This window comes from Ambystoma mexicanum, chromosome 3p, assembly GCF_040938575.1.
Source record: "Ambystoma mexicanum isolate Mex_15411 chromosome 3p, UKY_AmexF1_1, whole genome shotgun sequence".
In the NCBI taxonomy this organism is placed as follows: domain Eukaryota; kingdom Metazoa; phylum Chordata; class Amphibia; order Caudata; family Ambystomatidae; genus Ambystoma; species Ambystoma mexicanum.
This window is the reverse complement of record NC_090925.1, coordinates 767,742,545-767,766,531: the sequence shown is the minus strand read 5'-3', so window position 1 is coordinate 767,766,531 and position 23,987 is coordinate 767,742,545. Positions and strand designations below refer to the sequence as shown.

The window sequence follows — 23,987 nt, the reverse complement described above, 5'->3', positions numbered from 1 at the left end:
AAGTGTGCCTGAAATAAACCTTTAATGAGTCTAGCAATTATTGTATAGAATTCCAGAAAGACACATTATTGGTATTCCTAATCATTCCTATTTAGGGCCAGTGCTGAAAGTGTTAGACTTGTGGCACTCCTGTTCTTTTTTTTTTTAATTTTTTTTTTTTAAGGGGCCTGAAAAAGAAATCCAGCCGCTCCAGAAGTAAAGAGCCACATGGTGCTGGACACAGCCCAGGAGGCTGCATTACAAAAAAAAAAGAAAAGAAAAAAAAAAGTTTCTTTTTTTTTTTAACAGAGGTCGCAAGGGAGACACCAGAGGTCGCAGTTGCGACCTCTGTCGACCCCTAAATGATGTCCCTGCTTTCATATGAGTTATATTCTTTTTTTACTTTGTTTGAAGGTTGCCTTAAGCAGACACTTGTATTTGCACGACTGGATGCCTCTGTATGGACCTCTGCACAACCCTCACCTGAAAGTGTTGGAGGGAGGGGTGCTGGTGAAGGCGCTTCACGTGCTGTAATGGCAGCTCTGGCAGTACCTGGGTACGGACAAGTGCTGAAGAGCCGCAGCTGGAAACTACTGCACAGAGATAGTTCTGATAGTCCTGTATGCCCTGGTTATGTCGCAGATGTGGGGGTGTGAGGAATTCTGACCATCCGCACGGTGGATGTGCATTCGCTTGGGTTAGTTTAACATTGTATATCAAATTGAATGATGGTAGACTAACCTCTGGAAAATGTGTGGGGCTAATCCGCACACATTTTTCTATGCTTACTGCACGGCATACACACAGACCCATGTACTATGGGTGGACACAGCCTACAGGCCCAGTCCCCCCCGTCATATTTAGTTGGGATATGACAGCCATGATTGCACTATGTCATCTAAGAAGGTGGAGGGCAAAACCTTCCTCCTTCCATGGTCAGCCTAATTACCTATCAAAGGCTGCATGATCCACTCTGTACTTTTGTTGAGCCTTGCAGAATGGTGACAGTGATTAACAGAACTAGCATACTAACAGAGTATACTTCAAACAGCCCCACATGGGGCCTGGCTGCATAGGTTAACAAAGGAAACGGGAAACCCCCAACAACCTTTATTATGCCCTGTGTCAACCTGGAGGCAGCCCCTGCCCCTAGTATCAATGGATAGTGAAAAGTCATGTCTGGGAGGGGGTGTCTAATCAGAAGATAGGAGTATGTGGATTGACAGAGACAGAAAGTCTGTTCTCACTGCAACTTCAAGAGAGACCTGCCGCTTTAATCAGCAACCACAGAGAGCTCCATTAACTAGAGAGACCCTTTGATCCACAGCAGACATGAAGATGTGTGGGACTTGGTGTTATATGTTTTCACACCCTTACCTTTTCTGTTGCAAAGCACTCTCATTGAGCTAGGCTTAGTCTACACCAATCACTGTTGAAGGTACGCATACATATGTAATGTTGTGCTCACACTTGGAGTTTGTACTAATCACCATATGTGTTAAAAGAATGTACCCTTTGTTAAAAGAAGAGGCCTTCTCTTTATACAGCGACATTTAAGACCTGCTGACCTGGCAAGAACTTGTTTTAACAGAAGAATTGTGTTTGGTCACTGTATGTCGAAGCATGTTGAGCCTGCTAAAACTATCTGCAGATTACGGGTGGGGAAGGAATGAGTAAGCACAGCCTCGTGCACAGAGATACACAGAGGGGCACGAGAGAGAGCGAATAACAGATAACAGGAAACCACAATAGCAGATGTTGAACTGTTGACCGTTGATGCAAAGTCATGACTGGGAGGAACCGCCTTGTGGTGGACATAATCTATGTGCAGCAATGTATGACAATGTAAAACAGATGGGTATAAAAGGACCACGATGTGCAGGGCAAAGGGCGGCACTTTGACGACTTGCTTTGCGAGACGTTTGAACTTGCTGCCCATTCGCGAATGCTTGTGCATTAATAAAGTAATGTTAACTTGGCTCTTTTCTGTCTGAGTTATTGCAGGGTCCCTCTTGTACTGGTTATGGACGGCGAGAAATCGCACCCACAATTTTGGTGTCAGAAGTGGGACGCGAAGGAGCGACAGTCCGTCACTGGGTGAGGAACGCCGCGGCGGAACCGGAGAAGGAATTGATCACGGGGCCCCAACAACTGAATCCGCACCTTTGATTGCAACCAACGCGTCATCCTTGTTTTTCCGGCTCCGTCGGCGGTGGAACAGCAGGCTGTCGCCCTTCGGGTCTGGAACACTCTGGCGGGACCCTTAAGATAAGTGGTATGGACGGATGCATGATGGAATAAGGAAATAATGATTCAGGGTTTGTGAAGAGGACGGTGGTAAGTCCGTCTATGAAGAAGTAATGTTGAAATGATGATATGATATGTTAGATACGCCAGGAGGATGTATTATTATTGTTAGCCAATAGGTGCATATTTGGGAAAGGTGAGTGTTTTAGGCAATTGCGGTATACCAACAAAATGGGTCAAGCGGCTTCCAGCAAGAGTGGTATAGGCAAGAGACACTATGCCCCTCTTGAAGGAACCCCTGCATTTGATATGTTGATTAAACATGGATTGAATTCAACATTGTTCTTAAAAGAATGGTCCGAATACACAAAAGATTTGATTGAGCATAAATGGCCAGACACCGGGTCCTTTGATGTGGACCGCATATCCAAAGTAGAAATAGAGTTAGTAAAAAGACGGGTTAGACCCGCACAGTTTGAGGCTATACGACTATGGAGGGTAGAAGCAATGCGCAGGCGCAATGCTCAGAATAAACAAAAAGCAAAGGAGCAGAAGAGAACGGTAAATCAAAAATTACATGATCTAGAGATAAAAGAGAAGGGTGAGAGGCTAGATCAGTTGATTAGACATATGATGATTAAGAACAGTGGGGGTATGTATCCTGCCGTGCCGGTGCCTCGATATGAAGATGTGATAGGGCTAGAAGCAGAACAAACAACGACTGAATTATTGTTTCCAGGAGCTACAGCTCCACCGGCAGACAGTGAGGGTGAAAGGGTGGAATTCCCAATGAAGTATGGAGACCCAGATAGGTTGATAGACCATAGGAGAACGACTACTGTAGAAAAGGATAGAGATGGAGACTTGCAAATCCTTATGACCGGGCTGTATGGCACACCCCTCAATGACAGCCTACGGGACCAATTGGGGCGTTTGACACCTTTGGAATTTAGGACAGTGGCCACTAAACTATATACCTTTCATGAGGGTAACTGTAAATTGAGAGGACAGAGTACTGCGGATCTGCCCTCAGCATATCAGGACGCTGTCGCGTTACTACCAGTGACTGCGTCCAGTGTTCAGTTATGGGGATGTATGTCCGACATAATAGCGGAAGTCATAAGGGGCGGTGTTGAATGGGAGAAGGAAAAGAGGGCATGGGAAAGAGAGGTGAGGGAAAGAGAGGCTAAACTCAAAGATGCAGACCAGGCGGGCCAAAACGTAGCTAATCGTATGATAGCATCCATACACTCGCAGTCCATGTCCACCCTGGTGAGTCTGATGGAGGGCCTTGGCTGGCCTATACAAGTAAACGTAATTAAATATCTTCTTATTAGGGTGGATGATATAGAAGAGGAAAAGGAGCCTAGATATGTGTCCCAGTGGAATAGGATTAGGACGGAATTGGATAAGAAACTGCTATCTAATATAAGAGTGGATGATTCAGGGGCGGAAGAATGGAGGATGGCTAAGGTGGAGAAACTATTAAAAGATTATAAAAAAATAAAAGAGAAAACTCTTAGTCACCAGTCCTCTGCTTCATCACCAGTGCAGGCCCTTGTGAGTGAACAAACAAATACGGAAAAGTCACTATTAATGCCAATGAGAGAGTGCCAACCCACCATAGAGGCAGCCACTGGTAACATGATGCGCACCTATGTGTATGTCCCTTTATCCCGAATTGAATTAATGCATATCACCAAGTCCATCCCCGACCCCCGTATAGACCCGGCAGGATTCTACAAGGAAGTAGGAAAGTTATTCAGACCAGGGTTATTTACCGTAGAGGATGTAGATAACATATTGTTAGCCATTGTCCCAGAAGAAATATGGACCCCCTTTCGTGCCAAAGACAATGAAACAATAAAATGGAAAGATGTAATGGATGCGAGCAAAAATAGAAAACTGCATGAGGAATATCCTGAACCCCTAAGGGGGCATGGCATGGCAGTCCTGAGGGCTCTAGAAAAGGTGTTACCCCCATTTGATGTGAATGTGGAGAAACTGTCCGCTGTGATACAGGGTGCAAGTGAGGAAGTAGCACAGTACTTTCTGCGTTATGAAGCAGCATTCAAAGCGCACAGTGGGCTAGAGATAGGGTCTGAAACGGGCCAACGGTACTTTGCCACAAACTTTGTAGAGGGGCTCCACGGGCCAATTCAGGAGAACATTAGGAGGGCAGAAAGTACATGGATGACTAGGAACCCCCGGGATCTCCTCGAAATGGCTAGGTATTACGAAAGAGGGGAAAGAGTGAAGGGACAACAAAAGGCACGACAAGAGAAGGATTTAAAAACCAAAGTGTTGATGCAACAGTTGCATCAAGGGCCCCAAGGCAGGTATAACTACAATTATAACGGCCCGTCACAGGGCTATAGTAGCAACATGATAGGGGGCCAAGGGACAGGAAGAGGTACAGTGCAAGGAGGTGCGCTATATGGGAGGAGTGATGGGCTACCCCAAGATGTATGTGCCTTCTGCAAGAGACCCGGACACTGGAAATCCCAGTGTCCCCAGAGTGGTGGGAGAGGAAGGGGCGTACGGCCCCCTTCACAGACAACATTTGCCCCAGGAAATAGGACTGGTGGGTACGGCAACCAAGACAATAGAATGTTTAAACCCCCTCAACCCAATGCCTTTGACGGGCAAGCAAGAGGGGATGTTCCCTGGCCGGCCCCGCCTCCCCCCAATCTACTGTATCAGCCACAACAAACGACACAAGTACAAGGTGTATGCCAGGGTGAAGAATGTGGAGAAGGGGTATACTATAACAATGATTTTCAGGATAACACAAGCGATATGTCCTGAGGATGCCGGAATGAGATAGCGGGAGTGGTGCAGGTTCCTATAGACCAAAGGGGGCCTTATGCCTCTATTAGGATCGGCCCCCACCGAAACTTGAGATGTCTGGTAGACACGGGAGCTGGAAACAGGCACACCTGATTATACTAAGAGATTTTGCCTTTTTGTTGATGAACAGGAAGGTTGCGCTGTGTCAGTCTTGACACAGGAACAAGGGGGTAAACAGAGACCATGTGCATATTTTTCTAGCACTCTGGACTCAGTAGCTCGAGGCCTACCCCCATGCATGAGAGCAGTAGCTGCAGCAGCGACAGCCCTAAAACAAAGTGCAGGTATCATCCTAGGGAGTGAAGTAACAGTAAAGGTTCCACATACGGTAGATGTTCTTCTGAATAGAGTGCATACACAGCATTTGACTACAGCTAGACTCACACAGTATGAGATGATCCTGTTTGCCAGTAATGTAAAAATTGAACGGTGTAACACTTTGAATCCAGCGACACTGCTTCCTTTGCCCACCTCACCTGATGACATTAGGCATGATTGTGTGATTCAAATGGAAGAACACACTAAGGGTAGAGCAGACCTGCAAGACACCCCGCTGGTTGATAATGAGGGTATATTATTCTGTGATGGTTCCTGTTTCAAACTGCCAAATGGGGAGACAACAGCAGGGTATGCAGTAACTACAGGGGAACAGTTGATTGAGAGTGGGAAAGTGTGTGAGAAATCGGCGCAGGCGGCAGAATTGATTGCGCTAACTAGAGCATTAGTGTTAAGCAGCGGCATGAAAGTGACAATTTATACTGATTCAGCCTACGCGCACGGGGTGGTTTCCAGTTTTGGTAAACTCTGGGGAGAGCGTGGGTTTTTAACCTCCCAAGGTGATACTATTAAACATGCCCGATTGATTGCTGAATTATTGCAAGCCCTTACGCTGCCCAAAATGGTGGCCGTAGTGAAGTGCTCAGCACATAAAAAACACTGGATTATGTCACGCAGGGAAATTCTTTGGCTGACCAGATGGCTAAACTAGCTGCCACTAGGGACACCCGGTGGGAAGCCCGACAGCTCATAGTGGGGAGGGATGTGACTATGGAAGGGACGAAGGAGCGCGTAAAGGAAATCCAAGCAGATGCAACCATTGAAGAAAGACTATCTTGGCACAAGGATGATCAATACGAGGAGACGGTAGATGGGCTATGGGCACATACCAATACGAATACTTGGGTACTACCTGATGCATACTTACCTGTGATAGTGAGCGTGGCTCATGGTCCAACCCACGTTAACGCAAGAACTATGGAAGAAGTTTTAAGTACTGTGTGGTACAACAAAAGATTGGGAATGTATTGTCGCCAATGGGCAAAACAATGTGAAATATGTGTTTTATATAATGTGGGGAAAGGTGTACCGGCCCCGGCGGGCCACAGTAAGTTACCCACCTGCCCTTTTGAGGTGGTGTATATGGACTTTATACAGCTGGAGCCTGTAAATAAACATTCCTACTGTTTGGTGATGAGATGTGGGTTCTCAGGATGGGTGGAAGCATATCCCCTGCGGGACAATAGTGCCACCTCCACAGCACAATGCATATTGAAACACTGGATGCCCTTGACTGAAATGGCCGGATGCATTGTCTATTGCATTATTGAGTATGCGTACTATGCCTAAGCGTACACATAGTTTATCTCCTTTCGAAATTGTTATGGGGCGCCCACCAAGTATTGGGACCCCCATATCACCTAAGAGATTGTCTGAGCAAGCATGGCCTGCATTACAACAGTACTGTATTGGGTTAACTAATAGACTGATTTCTATTAATGCACAGGTGAACGCAGTAGCTCCATCTCCTCTGATAGGAGAAGGTCACGACGTGCAGCCCGGTGACTGGGTTGTTATAAAAGCCTTCGATCGCACCAGCGGACTGCAACCCAGATGGAGGGGCCCGTTTCAGGTGCTCCTCGCAACACAAACTGCGGTAAAAGTTGATGGCAAATCGCACTGGTACCACGTGGATCCAGAAAAGGGAACCAACCAACCCCAGGTTGCAACAGTACTGCCAGATGCCACTAGTAGGTGTGCCCATCGCCTCCGATCCCGTGACGTGTATGTGCCAAGCAACGTGTAAGGACACTGTTTTGAACTTTGATCATTAGGGAGATGAACATTTGGACTCTCTTGTTGGTTTTAGCAGAATTGTGCCTTACTGAAGACGACGGGCTTGTAGCCTGAAGGGCCTTCGGCGTTCCCCTCCTGGGACAGGCACTACGAGACGTGGGACAGATCGGATGAAGGTTTTCAGTGAGACCTACCACTATTAGAGTAATAAGGACACTGGTGCTTTAAATAGGGGATATTGCTATATCGCTAGGTTGCAACTGATATACGCTGTATACTGAGCCATATACTGAACTATGTCTACACCCGTGTATGCTGGTTTAGTCCCTGAACGGATAAGTGTATGCTCCTCAAACACAGAAGGTAAGAGGAAAATACCAGTTTGTACCACAAGAGGCAAAATTTTGTTTTCTGTATGCACGATAGTAGTACTAATAGCATTTGCCATAATATTCTGGTATCTGGAACATCCATCTAGATATGAATTAAAGAACCTGTTGCCCGAGTCAAATGAAACAGGGAGAACAGATTGGGTCAAGAGCAGGAATCGAGATGCCTATGACCAACACGACCCGGAAGACTATGCTAAAAATGAATACGTGAAGATAATAAACACAACATATGGGGTAGTGAATAAAACTGATTGCTGGATCTGCACCCACATGCCCCGACATAGCAGTGAAGGCATCCCAGTGTACGCATCGCCAGTTACTGAGGATGCCGGGTGTACATTAATTTACATGAGAATAGTGTCAGCACAGCAATACATGATACCGAATACCGCTTGTTATGTTAGAGGAGAGAACAAAACCCTTCTAAAGGAAAAGATACGCTATAAAATCAAAACTGAGGGAATCGGGCTTGCACCTGCTATGGTACAGATAGTAAGAGAACCTCCTCCCCCTATCACCATCACACAAGAGTTTAGGCCAAAGAATATATGTTTTAAGAGGAGCGCAAGAGGTAATCAAAGAATGATCTCGGGGTGCAGTCAAATGGTGAATCTAAATAACTACACGAAGGGATTGTTACAGATTGAAGGACATGCCTACGTCTGTAACAAGAGGGCTTATTTGTGGTTAGCCAAAGATTTTGTTGGGGTATGTTACATAGCCAGAATAATGCCGGCTGTGATGGTATATGCCCCGTCTACTCTGCATAAAGAAATACACAGCAGAAATAAACGAGCAGTAAACCCAAAAATTCCTACGTATCAACCTACAGGATGGGAAACGTTTATAGATCTGATGGGGGTCCTGGTTCCTCCAGCGGGCATCTTTATGAACAGTCAAGAAATCCAAAAGCTAAACAGGGCCCTTGAGTTCGTAATCGAAGAATCTGCAGACCTAATGGAAAACATCACTTATGAAATGAAAGCAATTCGGCTAGTGGCTCTCCAAAATAGGTATGTCTTAGACATACTCACTGCAGAAAGGGGCGGAGTCTGTTTTTTGGTGGGATCCCAATGCTGTGTTTACATACCAGAAGGGAGTACAGGAATCCTGGATGGAGTAAACAAACTGCATAAAGTGGCGGATAGCATCCACCAGGAGGAAGGGTCAGGAGATAGCTGGTGGATGAAGCTCCTGAAAGAAATTGGATGGCAACTTCTTACGCCTATACTGGTTCTAGCGGCAATAGTTGTAGGAATTTGTCTCTGCATCCAATGTTTCCCGGTATGTGTGTCGTGCTGTGTTTCCATGTGTTCTTCCAGCATAACGCGCCTAAATCCAATGGATAAAAGCCATGTACAACAGGAATTTTTTGACATGGGAGGCCTGGAGAAGATTATGGTACATACAGTATGTGATGATGTTGCTTTCCTGCCATCTGCTTATGCTAGGACTGTTTAGATTGATGCTCAAGTGTGAGCAAAGGGTGGATTGAAGGTACGCATACATATGTAATGTTGTGCTCACACTTGGAGTTTGTACTAATCACCATATGTGTTAAAAGAATGTACCCTTTGTTAAAAGAAGAGGCCTTCTCTTTATACAGCGACATTTAAGACCTGCTGACCTGGCAAGAACTTGTTTTAACAGAAGAATTGTGTTTGGTCACTGTATGTCGAAGCATGTTGAGCCTGCTAAAACTATCTGCAGATTACGGGTGGGGAAGGAATGAGTAAGCACAGCCTCGTGCACAGAGATACACAGAGGGGCACGAGAGAGAGCGAATAACAGATAACAGGAAACCACAATAGCAGATGTTGAACTGTTGACCGTTGATGCAAAGTCATGACTGGGAGGAACCGCCTTGTGGTGGACATAATCTATGTGCAGCAATGTATGACAATGTAAAACAGATGGGTATAAAAGGACCACGATGTGCAGGGCAAAGGGCGGCACTTTGACGACTTGCTTTGCGAGACGTTTGAACTTGCTGCCCATTCGCGAATGCTTGTGCATTAATAAAGTAATGTTAACTTGGCTCTTTTCTGTCTGAGTTATTGCAGGGTCCCTCTTGTACTGGTTATGGACGGCGAGAAATCGCACCCACACTGTGGCCCATTTGGCTATAAAAGAGGGCTGAATCCCTCTTTTGGGAAGATCATCTGAAGAGTTCGGAAGGAGTAGCAGGAAGAAATCAGCATTGGACCTGGCTGAAGGTACAGTCTGCCTTACATCTTCCGACAGTGAAGGAAGACCAGTACCTCCAAGAGGGAAGCAAGATCCCTCCCCTAAACATCTCCCAGAGGGAGATACTAAATCCGGAGGACCCCCAGGAGCTCGAGAACCGGTACCGAGCCAGCATAAAGCCTGACCTGCTAGGCTCTGCAGCAAGCTTCCGAGGTGGGAAGTGCCAGAGAGAGACTGAACAAAACCAAGAACAAGGCAGCTGCCTGCAACACTCTCCTCAGCTTTAGGCCGTCCGCCTTAAAAGGATGACACAAGCCCAGTGAAGAAGCGAGGAGAGGTGCCGACGTCAGCCTTAAAAGACATTTTCGAGCCAGGCGAGCGCCTTGAGCTGCAACCAACTGCACTGCTGACCATTGTTACGTGGCAGACGCGAACGCTGTCCGAGACGCCTCGACCAGTGCTTCAGACAAACCAACCAGCACCGAGAGTATTCCTGACCTCGAGTCGCCGTGTAAGCCAGCCTGCATCCCTCCATCCAGCTTCAATCACCGAACTGCCTGCTGCTGGATACCCGCAGCTGTCTCCCGTCTTGAACTCTGTCGCAGAAGCTGCAAAGTGCCCTCAAACCGACTCTACACTGTCGAGCGCCAAGAACTTCTACAAGCACAAGGTACTTTGTGGTTCTGTCCCCCTGGGCCTTCTACAAAGGCCCCTGGTGACATTTTAGAACCCATTGCTCCCTTTGTGTTGCAACCAAGTATCCTTGAACTATTCCTATTAATTACTCTACCGACTACCCTCATGTCGGTATCCAGATTGCACCCCTTTTCCTTATATGAAACGTTCTGCCCTCTGCATTCCTTTACAGGGTGGGTTGTATTTTGTGGTGTGCTAGAACTGTCTGTTGTGATAATAATAAAGTAGATATTTGTATACAACCTTGACTGTGCAGTAACTTTTATCATTGGCTAATAGTTGTATTTTTTCTGTGTTGCAACTAACCAACGATCCAAAACCTTTCGGAGGCAAGCCTGCCCTTCCGTCCAAGTTACCAAAATAGGACAAGGACGTTTATAATTGACTTGTGTTTCCAATCTTTTTGGATCCCTTCTGGTGTAGTAGAGCTGTGGGGCTGATTGATAGCTTAGAAACAGGTATTCATCCCTGAACCACTGGTGCCCCAGAAGTTGATTCGTCCCAGGGGGAGGGGCCAACTTAGATTTACAAAATGATGAAGCCGCTAATCAGACACTGATACGATCAGCGGGAGATACATGTGTAGGGCAAGAGTGCAGCCATGACACTCCAATGTAGTCCATCCCCCACCAGACACAGGCAGCTCAGGCATTTTTCTGAGGGTATGTGTCTTTTTTTTGTATGCTATATTATGTAGATGTATACTGCGCACTGCTACCATTTGTATTATCCACAGGCACCGTGGTGGGTCTGAAAAGTAGATGGGTGGCTTAGTTTAGTGGGGGAGAGGGCGAATGGTAGATACCCTTGCTGTTGTGTTGGTGCGTGCCGGTCAGAAGTACCTGGTTACCCTCGTCCTACGTGCATTGTGTCAAGGGCCCGGATTCAGTTGTTCCAATGGGAGCGATTGGTCGGGCAGGTAGTATGTAGGATGGTTTTAGATGTGTAGTGTGCTGCTGGTTTATATATATATATATATATATAGGAAGGGATTTCAAATAGTCTTGTGTGCGCCGTTTAGTTGGTCTGTGTGTATAGTGCGTTCGAGAATGAATCAACAACCGGGGACCAGAGAAGACACGTCGCCCTATTAGGTTTTGCTGCCTGGTATCCATTCATAAATTAGCCTCGCCCCCTGATGTCCCAAATGAATTGCTCCTCCGCCATATGATTTGTTTGCCCGATATGAGTTGTGCCCCCGTGGTATTTTACTCTTTCTACTAGCTGTTGCCCTAGCTCAATTATTGCCTTACTCGAGGCAGTATTTGCCCTCAGCTTCTTGTTGCCCTGGTGTAAGAATTGCTTGCCCTAGATTCCTGCCCGCCGCATGTTGCTCCTGGGCATCCTAGATCAGTCTCTGCACCCACTTCCTCTGGGAGTGATAGAGGGTTGTGTGCCCCTCTAGGCATGGGCAAGCTGCACTCCTCCTGGAGCCGAGGGGCAGGGGGGCGGGGCCTGAGCAGTTGCGTAGCTGCTTCCGGGCCATGACCTTTACAATGGCCCTGCCCCAGGAACCAAGGCTCTCTTTTCGGTTCTGGTGGCAGGAACAGTTCACCCATCACCATCTCCAGGCATAACGGTGAAAGGATTCTGTAAATAAAGATATGACGTAGAGTCGTGAGTGTAAGTTACTAATATCTTGTTTCTTTGCTTACGTCACAGAGGCGGAATTACTGGGCGATACTAGCCGAGGAGAATGATGCCACAGGGGGCAGTCATGAGGATTACCAGGCGGCTGCGGCGGGTGTGTGACAGTTGATAGTTGGACCCTCAACAACTGAAGAGTGGCCTTGGGTTGTGCTCCACACAGGACACAGAAGAGAACAGGTGGTGCCTTTTAGGAGAGACTATCCCCGGCAGTTGTCAGCCAGAAGGACTTACACCCGGGTCGGGACTGACAGTAAGTCGCCCGGGAAGAATGTTTAGGAACCTGGCCCACTTGGAACCAGGAAAGTGCTGGAAGCGCCCGTACGTTGACTCTGAAATAAATATGGCCTCTTTTACTCCAACAAAAGTCAGTCTGTTATTGACAGTTTCATTTTCTCCTCCCATCAAAAATGGACGAAGTAGAGGCTACCCTCGGTAATGTGCGGTGTGTGGGGGCAGGGCTGGGGCACCGGAGCAGACAGGCATCACCGTTGACACACGAATGCATCCACAGAGCGTGGGTGTAAAGGGGGGTATAAATGGAAGTACCATGAACTCCTTTAATCCTCGGCCTCTCTGGGGACTCCGAGGGAAAGCCACGAGAGGGCGCGAGGCCTCAGCAGAGAACACTGCTGCATTTCCAGGTTGGGAAACTGCGGCCTGTAAATCGCCGGGCCACTTTTCAAAGTGCGACACAACAGCCAATGTGTTCCAAGGGGGAAGAAGACCTCTAATATTCCCACGCGCCCCTCCAGACTCCATTTTAGGGTGTTTGCAGCTCAGGGTGGGTGGGTGTTTGGGTCTATCGGTGGGGGAGGCAAACCCTGGTTCTCTTCTTCGACATTTCGAGTCTTCGGTTTTTTTCACTGCCGAATTCGACATTTTGTTTAATACTTTTATTTTTTTACGAGCTATTTCCCCCATACCATTTCAAGCGACTAAAAGTAATACTCGCTGAAAGAGTCTGTGCTCCTCTTGCTAACTCCGTACTCCAAACGCGGTTCCAGCCATTACCCCTTCATCCTTCTTTCTCATCCCAGTCCCTAACAAGTAGAACTTGGACGAGGAGCAGTAAGACTCAAGAAGGTAAGTAACCCCGGAATTACCACTTCGTCGCACTTCCTCACCCCATTCCCATTTATTTATTAGGAACTGGGGCGGGAATGAGTAGGACTTTAGAGAAATGACGATTACAGTACTCTGGGCATTTTCTTAAAAAACCCCAATTGATTTCTGTACTTACTGTAGGTTTATTTATTTTTTGTGGCAGTGCAACCTGTATTCAAAAAGAAGGGACGGACAACTTCCGTTCCTGGGTGAGCTCACTCTGAAAACCCCTTCCAGGGTTTAATTCAATGCTTTATCCAACTAATTCCCTTTTATACATTCAATGTGTTTTCAAGTCATGAATTCACAATTCCTTGTTTGATTTCTGATGTTTCCAAGTATCGTTATTTATTCCTGACGCATCAGTGTCACACAATGTCAGCCAATGCATTTGGGACCTCTGTCCATCATCAGGGCTATTAACACTGTTGTGTGTTTATCAATACAAGGCCCAACATCAGAACATTGTTCATCAATCCCAATTAGTCATGATTGGGTGACATTCAAACCGAATTACATTCAACAAAAAGAAATGTAAATTGCACATACCAAATAATTGTAGCAGTTCACAATGGAGTGTAGAGTCAAGATGGAGTTAGAAAATAAAGAGAGAGAAATATTCATTGTAGTAACTTGTATTAGTAGCTAACCGCTCTTTAGAATATGTTCATATGCCACACTACCTGATCGCCTTTTGTCACCCAAACAGTATTTTTACTCTGTCTCATTTCTTCTTGAGCAGTACGCTTGTCCTGTTAATTAAAATGCTTACATTTAGGAACCCTCCTATTTATGATTCTCTAATCTATGAAGCTCTGATCATTGGAGTTCTACTGCCAACCCCCTTGCTCACCTCGGATCTCTCGTTCAACGCTCGTATGTGCTGTGTCGGCTGCCCAAAAGGAGCTGCCGCCGATGCTCGTAGAGTTTATAAGACGCTGATCGCTAGACGCATGCGCGTTGCTTCGTGATACGTGTCACCCTGCAGTTACGTGTTAGTTCTACCATTGGAGTCCACCTAAAAAGTTGTACTCTTTCCTGCTCGCCAACATCTACTACGTGCATGCTTTACTGCTTGAAAAGAAAGATTTTATTCATCTTTAATACATAATACCCAAACGGGGATGCATCTTTTTCAGCAGGAGTCCACTGGTTGGTATGAAGTGATCTGTATTAAAAATACACACACTTCGAGTATGTGTATAGAAACACTACATTGACGATCCATGCGCACGCACGGGACCCGTAAATGTAGTGTTTCTTATACGCGCATGCGCGGAACGAAAAGATGCATCCCCGTTTGGGTATTATGTATTAAAGATCAATAAAATCTTTCTTTTCAAGCAGTAAAGCATGCACGTAGTAGATGTTGGCGAGCAGGAAAGAGTACAACTCTTTAGGTGGACTCCAATGGTGGAACTAACACGTAACTGCAGGGTGACACGTATCACGAAGCAACGCGCATGCGTCTAACGATCAGCATCTTATAAACTCTACGAGCATCGGCGGCAGCTCCTTTTGGGCAGCCGACACAGCACATACGAGCGTTGAACGAGAGATCCGAGTTGAGCAAGGGGGTTGGCAGTAGAACTCCAATGATCAGAGCTTCATAGATTAGAGAATCATAAATAGGAGGGTTCCTAAATGTAAGCATTTTAATTAACAGGACAAGCGTACTGCTCAAGAAGAAATGAGACAGAGTAAAAATACTGTTTGGGTGACAAAAGGCGATCAGGTAGTGTGGCATATGAACATATTCTAAAGAGCGGTTAGCTACTAATACAAGTTACTACAATGAATATTTCTCTCTCTTTATTTTCTAACTCCATCTTGACTCTACACTCCATTGTGAACTGTGTAATAACTTGGAAGCTGCTGAAAACCCGAGCCAGCAGGTAAGTTATTAAGTAGATTTATTGTAGTTAAATCCCAGGAACAAAACATTGGCATGTCCTTTCCAAGTCAGCATAACTCCAACTGCCAAGCTTAGAACCCTCACACACCAGCACTCCACTCACACTGACATCACTACATTCCATTCAGCAGTGATGTCATCCACTCAGCTAGTAAGCACATTACAACACTTCTCCCTCCTTTACTTTGTTGGAAACAGAGCATGATCACACCTAAACCATCACCAGACAAAAACCCCTGCATATACGTGTGGCCAGCACGTAATGCTCCAACTAGTTACACCACTGGCGACAAGAAACTGCCCCCAGAGAACACCAAAACCCTGACACTCCAAGGAACAGGAAAGTGCTCCACCAAAGGAGTAAGAACCCAATAAAACCTACATGGCACCCCCAAGATACTAACACTGTGCCAACTCGTTGGGCAACTTGACACATAAGTGTCTACCAAACTCTTATACCAAGTCCTACGCCCAACTCTACACCACTTCCACTCCTCCCTTTATAACAAAACAGAGAGGAACCCAACGCATTCTACAAAGGGCTCACTCCTTCCAAAAACAGAACTGGACAACCTTCGAGAAACAAAATAAAAACTACGCACCTCCACCTGTTCCAAGCTGCCCCTTAGAACCTAGATCCTGCCACGACCCAGCGTCCCCAATATATAACTACCTAACACTCCTCAACCCTCAGTGCACAAACATCCTCCCGTCCTAGTCTGCCCCCTAGGACACCAGGGCTGCCACCCCCGGGCACACTCCACACAGCTCAACAGAGCAACAACAAGCACAACAACGGAACAGTTCACCACAGCACCCCTAAGGATACCATAACACCACAACCCTGAACCTTAGAGAACCAACACGCAAGATTGCGGAACACAGCCAGGACCAACCACCTGAACCAGTCACGCACCAAACACACAGTAACCACCACGGACCCATGGTCCAGCTTACTGCACAACAAAGTGCACTTACCCTCACCGAGGAACCAGGTCCAGCCTACTGCCATCTGCAGCACACCTACCACACCTTGGACCCCAGGTCCAGCCTACTGCCACCCGCAGCACACCTATTACATACCTTGGACCCCAGGTCCAGCCTACTGCCACCCGCAGCACACCTACCACATACCGTGGACCCCTGGTCCAGCCTACTGCGAACGCAAAATGCAGCACACTTCACACCATGGACCCCTGGTCCAGCCAAACTGCAACACGCAGCCCTCACCACTCACCATGGACCCCAGCCTCACCTGCTGCACCACAGCAGAAGGCCTCAATAACCAACCACTCCCACACAACGCAATGTTCACCTCACGCACCAATGCGAACCCCAAAAACCAAGGTGGTTGGCATACACGCAAAACATTGCACACATTTTCAAATACAAAATGATGTGTAAAAATGCATTATTTCCGTTAAGTATTGGAGAAATATAACTGTAAGTGTATCAAAAATACACAACACAGGATAAACAATGCTGTTCAAAGAAGCAATTCAACCCGCAAGTGCTCCCACCCACGAGTCCGTACAACCAATAATGGAAATCCAACCTGCAAGAAAACATGTTAAGTATTGAACAGTTCCACCTGCAAAGAATTCTTAAATGAGAGAAACTATATGCAATTTAATGCAAAATAATGCAGATACACACTCAACCACATCTCTTTAGCACACAATTTGCAATTTCTCAAAACACACAAAACAATCACCCATGCACAACTCTCAGCGCGCGCACTCACTTACTCATACGGGCCCATGCAACACACACACTTCAGTTAAATACAACAGTAACACTACATTTTTCACTTTTCACTAGTGAACCGTCCCATAAACAGGAAAGTCCTCTCGCTCGCATCGAGCTGCCGCAACATCGGGCTAGAACTCTCCAAAGCCCATGTAGCACCATTACTCCAGTTGCAGACCAACCGCCGAATCCTGTGTTTCACCTGGTCTGAGGAAAAACAGCACCCTGAATGCCCCTCGCCACTTTTCACCAACACGGGATCCTTACACCCAACGCAGTACATGAGGGCGTCCAGAATATGCAAATCAGTGTAGAAGTCAACGTCCCTCACCTGGTACCACCTGCGAACCACCGACGCGCACCCGCAGAGGTCCATGAACCACTCGCACCGAATCAGTCTGCCAAGTCTTTTGGAGGACCCTCGCGGCCGCTCTCCTCCTTTCAGACACACCGGCCCGGCACGGACACTGCGTTCGTAACAGGAAAAACAATGCGAACATTCCTTGCGTTCCAACAGCACACGCTGGAACGCACGCCGTAAGACAGGAAACGCGATAACATCAACGCGTTCTGCCACGCCCCCATGGACACCTGTGCATTCGAGCCTCCTACGAAATGCGCGCAAACAGTGTTCACCACGGAGTTCCTTTAAGCGACAAGCTACGTCACCATTGCCATCGCAGGCACCGCAGCGCTCACATTCCTTACGCACCTCCATAGCATGCAGGCACGCTCACGCGCCAACCTCCCCGTGCGCTGGTACAGTGTCCCTTGCCACGCTGCCCCAGAGTTGGAAGCTGACAGCGCGGATACGCTGGGGCAAACAGTTTGCTACTTCGAGACCCCGCACACCGACATGTGTGCCGCACAGTAATTCCAGGACCCCCACAGGCAGCCAAGAGGGAAACAGCACCGACCTGATGCCACACGACACCAGGCACCCCGGACATCCACCAGTCACAAACGCCACCCGGAAGACTTGTTCCTCACGGGAAACGCTCCACACACCGACCCGTGTGCCGTACGGTTCCCCAGGCACCGGCTGTTGATTTGCCAGTCACAAGCTCCACCCGGAAGACTTGTTCCTCACGGGAAACACTCCACACACCGACCCGTGTGCCGCACGGTTCCCCAGGCACCAGCTGTTGATTTGCCAGTCATAAGCTCCACCCGGCCAGCTTGATCCTGGAGGCAGACGCTCTCCAAAGCGCTGCACACCGACTTGTGTGCCGAACACAATACCGCCCGCAGCACCACCCGGTAACTGGGACTGGAAACCCACCACAAGACCAGCTGTGCCAATCTCAACTGCACACCGACCTGTGTGCCGACTAGAGTCCTCAATTCAGCACCACCCGGCCTGCTGAAAGGGATACCCCACCCAGTCAAAACAACTCTGGGTTCCCAAACTTGCTGAACTTCTTTATGGACATGGATCATTGGAGGGCAATGTTTCCTGGTTCTTGGTTGTCCCCTCCACGACAAATCCCATCCTCGTCGCCAGTGTAATAACTTGGAAGCTGATGAACACCCGAGCCAGCAGGTAAGTTATTAAGTAGATTTATTGTAGTTCAATCCCCGGAACAAAACATTGGCATGTCCTTTCCAAGTCAGCATAACTCCAACTGCCAAGCTTAGAACCCTCACACACCAACACTCCACTCACACTGACATCACTACATTCCATTCAGCAGTGATGTCATCCACTCAGCTAGTAAGCACATTACAACAAACTGCTACAATTATTTGGTATGTGCAATTTACATTTCTTTTTGTTGAATGTAATTCGGTTTGAATGTCACCCAATCATGACTAATTGGGATTGATGAACAATGTTCTGATGTTGGGTCTTTTATTGATAAACACACAACAGTGTTAATAGCCCTGATGATGGACAGAGGTCCCAAATGCATTGGCTGACATTGTGTGACACTGATGCGTCAGGAATAAATAACGATACTTGGAAAAATCAGAAATCAAACAAGGAATTGTGAATTCATGACTTGAAAACACATTGAATGTATAAAAGGGGATTAGTTGGATAAAGCATTGAATTAAGCCCTGGAAGGGGTTTTCAGAGTGAGCTCACCCAGGAACGGAAGTTGTCCGTCCCTTCTTTTTGGATGTTGCTATTACCTTGTGCCTAGGCTTAAGGATGAGCTCCGATAAAATAGTAGAAATAATTGAACGTGTGAACTATATAAAAACCAAGCGGTGCCCACCCGACCCCCAGATCCTGTAAGTGCAACCTGTATTAACATCATGCACACCATAACATACCGACTGCATTAACTACGACTAAGAAGAGGAGATGTTAACACCCCCAAACTGTCACCACAAAGAGACATTAAAGACTTCCGAAGTTGGGCCATGTCCAGTGTAAGATGCTCAGTCTTGGCATTGGCTCCAATTGCACTGCATTCTGGCAGGTGTAGTCACTCCAGGCATGGTCTAGTCAAGCCCCAATGCAGCAAAACGTTTGAGCCAATGAAGATTGCAAACCAAAGGCCAAGCCTCGCCTTGCCCCTCCACGGACACTCCCCCCCGCCCTCCCTTTTGGGTGCAGCCAAGTATGTACTGATGTGGGTCACAAATAGTACGGGCTAAGGTAGCTCAGACGTTTAGGCACCTGCTACTGCAGATCTGTGGAGGGCAGAGCTTTAAGTGGGAGGCAGAATCGATGTGGGGCTCTACTTTGGGGCGTGGCCCAAGTACGGGTGGGAGAGCGACGGAGGAGGCCCTCTCCCGCCACCCCACCACCCATTCTTAGGCCACACGCCCTAACTAGAGCACCCCTCTCCTTTTGAGGAGGGGGCTGGCAAGCCAAGCATGAAAGCAGAGGCGCCTGCCCCTCTTTTTTGTTCCTAAATCTCAGGCTCCATGCTCTGCTGTAGGCTACCTGTGGGGGTCAGACTGTGACTAAGAAACAAAAGGAGAGGCCGGGAGCACCAAAAGAAATGACAGCAGTGCGCCAGAGGTCCAAAGGCAGTGCACCAGAGGTCCAGAGGCCGAGCGCCAGAGGTCCAGAGGCAGAGCGCCGGAGGCAGTGCGCCAGAGGTCCATGGGCAGAGCGCCAGAGGTCCAGAGGCAGAGCGCCAGAGGTCCAGAGGCAGAGCGCCAGAGGTCCAGAGGCCGAGCGCCAGAGGTCCAGAGGCAGAGCGCCAGAGGCAGTGCGCCAGAGGTCCAGAGTGCCAGAGGTCCAGAGGCAGAGCGCCAGAGGCAGAGCGCCAGAGGCAGAGCGCCAGAGGCAGAGCGCCAGAGGTCTGCTTTTGTTTCATGGTGAGAGGAGCCAACCTCCAGCAGGTAGTTCTTTCACTCAAGGAGTCACATGGTTAAATGTTCGGATTAGAAAAAAAGGAGAGGAATCGGCAGGTGCCCTTTACCTCTCCATTTTTTCTAATCAGAAAAAATGCGACTACCGTACCCCCCACGTAGCCTTTTAATCATGAAGCTCTCTGAATGTCCGAGCTGCCCGAGGGCGTTGGCGTATCTGAGGCTAGTCAGGAGGTGAGGGAGCACCAACAGTGCGCACCGGCTCGTTAGCCGTTTTTCGAGACTGCCAGGGCGTTGCCCTGTCCAGCCCCGGACCACTTAAAGCCCTAGTGCAGGGTGTGTAACTAGAGACCCACAAATTGGAATCTGTTGGCCAAGATGCTTCGTAGGTTGGTGCTGCTTCTTGTTTAGGGGCCTCCTAGAGACAGCAATCTTGTTAATTTCCAACTCTGGTTTGAAACCCAGTGGATAGCCGGTAAACCACTACAGCTTTGCCGATTTAAAAAAAAACAGATCTGTGGGGTAGTGCGCCTGCTGCGGTGATCTGTGCTAATGCCAAGGTCGCAGATTTGAAGCCTGCACATAAGATTATTGTAAGACTGGCTGATGTGGGCAGATATTATCCTGATGTTTGATACCCAGGTTCTCCTGGGGGGTGCTCCCACCTCGGCCTGGAGGCTCTTCAGGCGCGCCGCGTAGTCTGTGCCGCTGAGGGTCTTCGCCCGGTTCTCCTCTCTCAAGGCGTGGAGGTCAGTCGTGAGCTTCTGTTCCACCAGTGCCGCCTGCAGGGATTTAAGGGGTACAGCGAGGGCAAGAAAGATGAAAGGGCAGAAGGGGGGCGAGGAGACGGGCGAAAGTAGATGCGCGGGGGAAAGGGGGCGCGGGGAAGAATGGTGAAAGGGTGCAGAGAAAGCGGGGCGATCGAAAGTAATGGGGTGAAAAGGAGGGGTAAAATAAAAGATAAGAGGCAAGGGGAGAAACAGGTGGCAGAGATGGGAGGGGTGGCAGAAGGGGAGCGAGAAGGCGAACGTGTGGGGCAGGGGAAGTGCAGAGGTAGCAAGGGGGGCACAGAGTGGAATAAAGAGTGAGAAAGGGGTAGGGAAGAAGAGGGCGCAGCAGAAGGGATTATTGGAAGAGAAGGAAATAGAAGAAGGAATGGGAGATGAGAGAAAAGGAAGAAAGAGCGAGGGTCGGGGAGATGGCGTCAGGGTGTGACGGAGGGGAGAGGGAATGGGAGATGGGAAGGGAAATACAGGGGTTGATCGATACAGGGTAAAATGGAGAGAATGCATTGCGTGAGAAGAGTTTCATAAAAGGATGTGGAGAGATGAGGAAGGGGGTAAGAGAGGCGTTGATAAGTAGCGGGGTAGCCAGCAAGACGGGGGTATGGGGGAGGGGTGAAAAGAAAGCATACGGTCATTTTCATTTCATCAATAAAAAAAATACCCACTACACCAAAATCCCTGAAATTGACCCAGTACACAAAGTGCCACGAAAACGCCCACGACACTGAGCATGAGACATGCATTTAGGGGTGTGCAAGGTAGACACTCTAGGCCGCACCCCCGCCTTTTCAAGAGTCCCTGAAACTAAGGGACGTTCCCAAAACTGCGTCTTCAGCACACTGCCAGCCCTGGCACAAGGACTGCCTAAGAAACAGGCAACGTGATTGGCTCACCGGGACCGCGTGACGCCCCCACGCCTTTATAAGCACACACATGGATACAGTCACAGATCATGGATGACAAACCGGTTCTTCCGGGTAGACCCGCCTTTGCCAAGAGGGAGTCGAGCCGGTGACATCAAAATGAGAGATTTCAAATATGGATAACCCGCCCTTATGCGGAAGTGACAAGTACATCACAGAGGCGCCCAGACCTTGACGCTTGCCTGCACGCCCGCTCCAGGAGAGCCGCTTCCACCCCAGGGTTTCAAGATAACCGCAATCTATCTATCTCACATCTAGAGATCCTGTACTCAAATGGCTATTGTGTGGATAACCTAAAAACATGGAGTGGAGTTGGCCCTTGAGGACCGGACCTGAAGATTTTGCCAAAGACCACAGACCGCCCCTCTTCACCCCAGAAACTTTCTATGTGCCCCCCATGTCCCACAAAGATGGGTCCCGGGACCAATCAATCTTTTCCAGAAGCCAAATATCACCAGTGCATTTGCTGAACGGAAAGAAACAGGACAACAGGCACCAGATGCCACCACATGCACCAGGCCGCTATGGACCACCAATGCCAAACATTGCGGCACTGCTACTTTCAAGAGGATTTTACACAAAATAACGGATCAGAGGGTCCGTTCATACTAAACACATTAAAACACTAAACGCACTAATCACTAAACACATTTCAAATGTACCCTCGGGAGCAAAAGTAACCTTACAGGATTCATTTTGTGTTGCTTGAAAGGCTGCCAAGCTCCTGGATCCCTGCGCGCTGTAGCAGGATCCAGACTCACCTTTAACTGATCCTTCCTGGGCACGGCTCACCGTGCCCTAGAATGAAGAGCACGAAGAAGGCCCTATCTGGGAGTCTGGCATGGTTGCTCTCTGCCTGGCCTCAGGCTTCACAGTGTTGCGCGCCTAAGCCTGGATGAGGCGTGCGCCTAAGCCTGGATGAGGCGCACACTGCTGTAGACCCGGGTCCAGGATGCAGGATGCAGGGGAATTCTCATCAGAAATCCAGTGCAGCTGGGTGAGGGCAGTCCCCGCCTAGCCAGTCGCTAGGGGGGGACTGAGGGGCTATAGCCACAGGTCTTTTGGTTGTAGCCCTGGATAGAAGGCTGGCTAGCCCCAGTTCCAACAGTTCCAACAGTCCCAACATTAACGTAGCCCCAGATCTTTTCCAGACCTAGCACCGCCCCTGGCAGAAGGTAAGGGAGGGCATGGCTGAGGCCGTCCCAAGGACCCAACGCTGCAGTCAGCAAGGTCAGGTCATGGGAAGCTCACATAAGTATAGCACAGTGCCATGTACTTTTACCACAGGCATTTCACTGTGGAATTTTTCTACTGCACTTTTTTTTACCCATTATTTTGCTGTAAAATGCAGGGTGTGACCCGTGCCGTACTCTCTGCCCACCCACCTACCACCTTCTCACCATCCAACATTGCCTCACACAAACCTCCCCTTTGCATTTTGTGGCAAAAATGCAGTAAAACAATGTGTGGTAATGAATTCTGCAGTGATATTTCTGCACTTTGAAACACATTGTGTATAGGCGCTATATAAATAAACCATCATATCACTAAAAGACTGGATACTGAATAGCATCAATGGGGCACAACTGCAGACCCTTCCTGACCCAGACTGGCTCGGCCTTTCCCTCCCTCACGTCTATCCGTGCTTGTAACTCTCTGAATCTCCCCCCCCTCCGTCCACGGCTTTCTCACTTTACCCTCGCATTCAAATGCAACCTTCTTATTTTGGACATGTTATTGCACCAGCAGCGAGAAAGGCTGGTACGGGACGAGAAGCGGGTGAAATCTAATCCCCCCGCTTCCACCTTTCACAGTCTACAAATAAACGGTTTCTGACAAAATGTCAGAAGAAAAATTATCGACCCCACCAAAAGACCTAAAAAACACACCACAAAAAGTTCTAACTACCAAAAGTTTTTCGTGGTATGGGTTTAGGTGTTTCGGTGGGGTCGGTATGGGGCTGGGGGGGGGGGTGACCCCGCTACAGTCCGCTCACTACAGTGAGCGGAGGTTGCGGGGGACCCCCCGCAATAAGAAAAAAATAAAAGCTGTGGGCTGCGGGGTATCCCCCGCAACACGCCGCTCACTATAGTGAGCGGGGGTTGCGGGGGACTCCCCTGCAGCTGCCCAAAAAAAAAAAAAAAAAGGAAAAAAATAAATAAAA

At 48.3% G+C, this 23,987-nt stretch overlaps 1 protein-coding gene across 3 annotated transcripts in view; it reads right to left on the bottom strand.

Annotated features, from left to right (window-relative positions):
• The window catches only part of BICDL2 (BICD family like cargo adaptor 2), a 268,403-nt gene that overhangs the window by 86,101 nt on the left and 158,315 nt on the right, over positions 1-23,987 (bottom strand). For all 3 annotated transcript variants that reach the window (XM_069651703.1, XM_069651704.1, XM_069651705.1), the window contains one exon: positions 20,781-20,897. In XM_069651703.1, the coding sequence (XP_069507804.1) occupies positions 20,781-20,897 (117 nt within the window). The remainder of the gene's footprint in view (positions 1-20,780; positions 20,898-23,987) is intronic.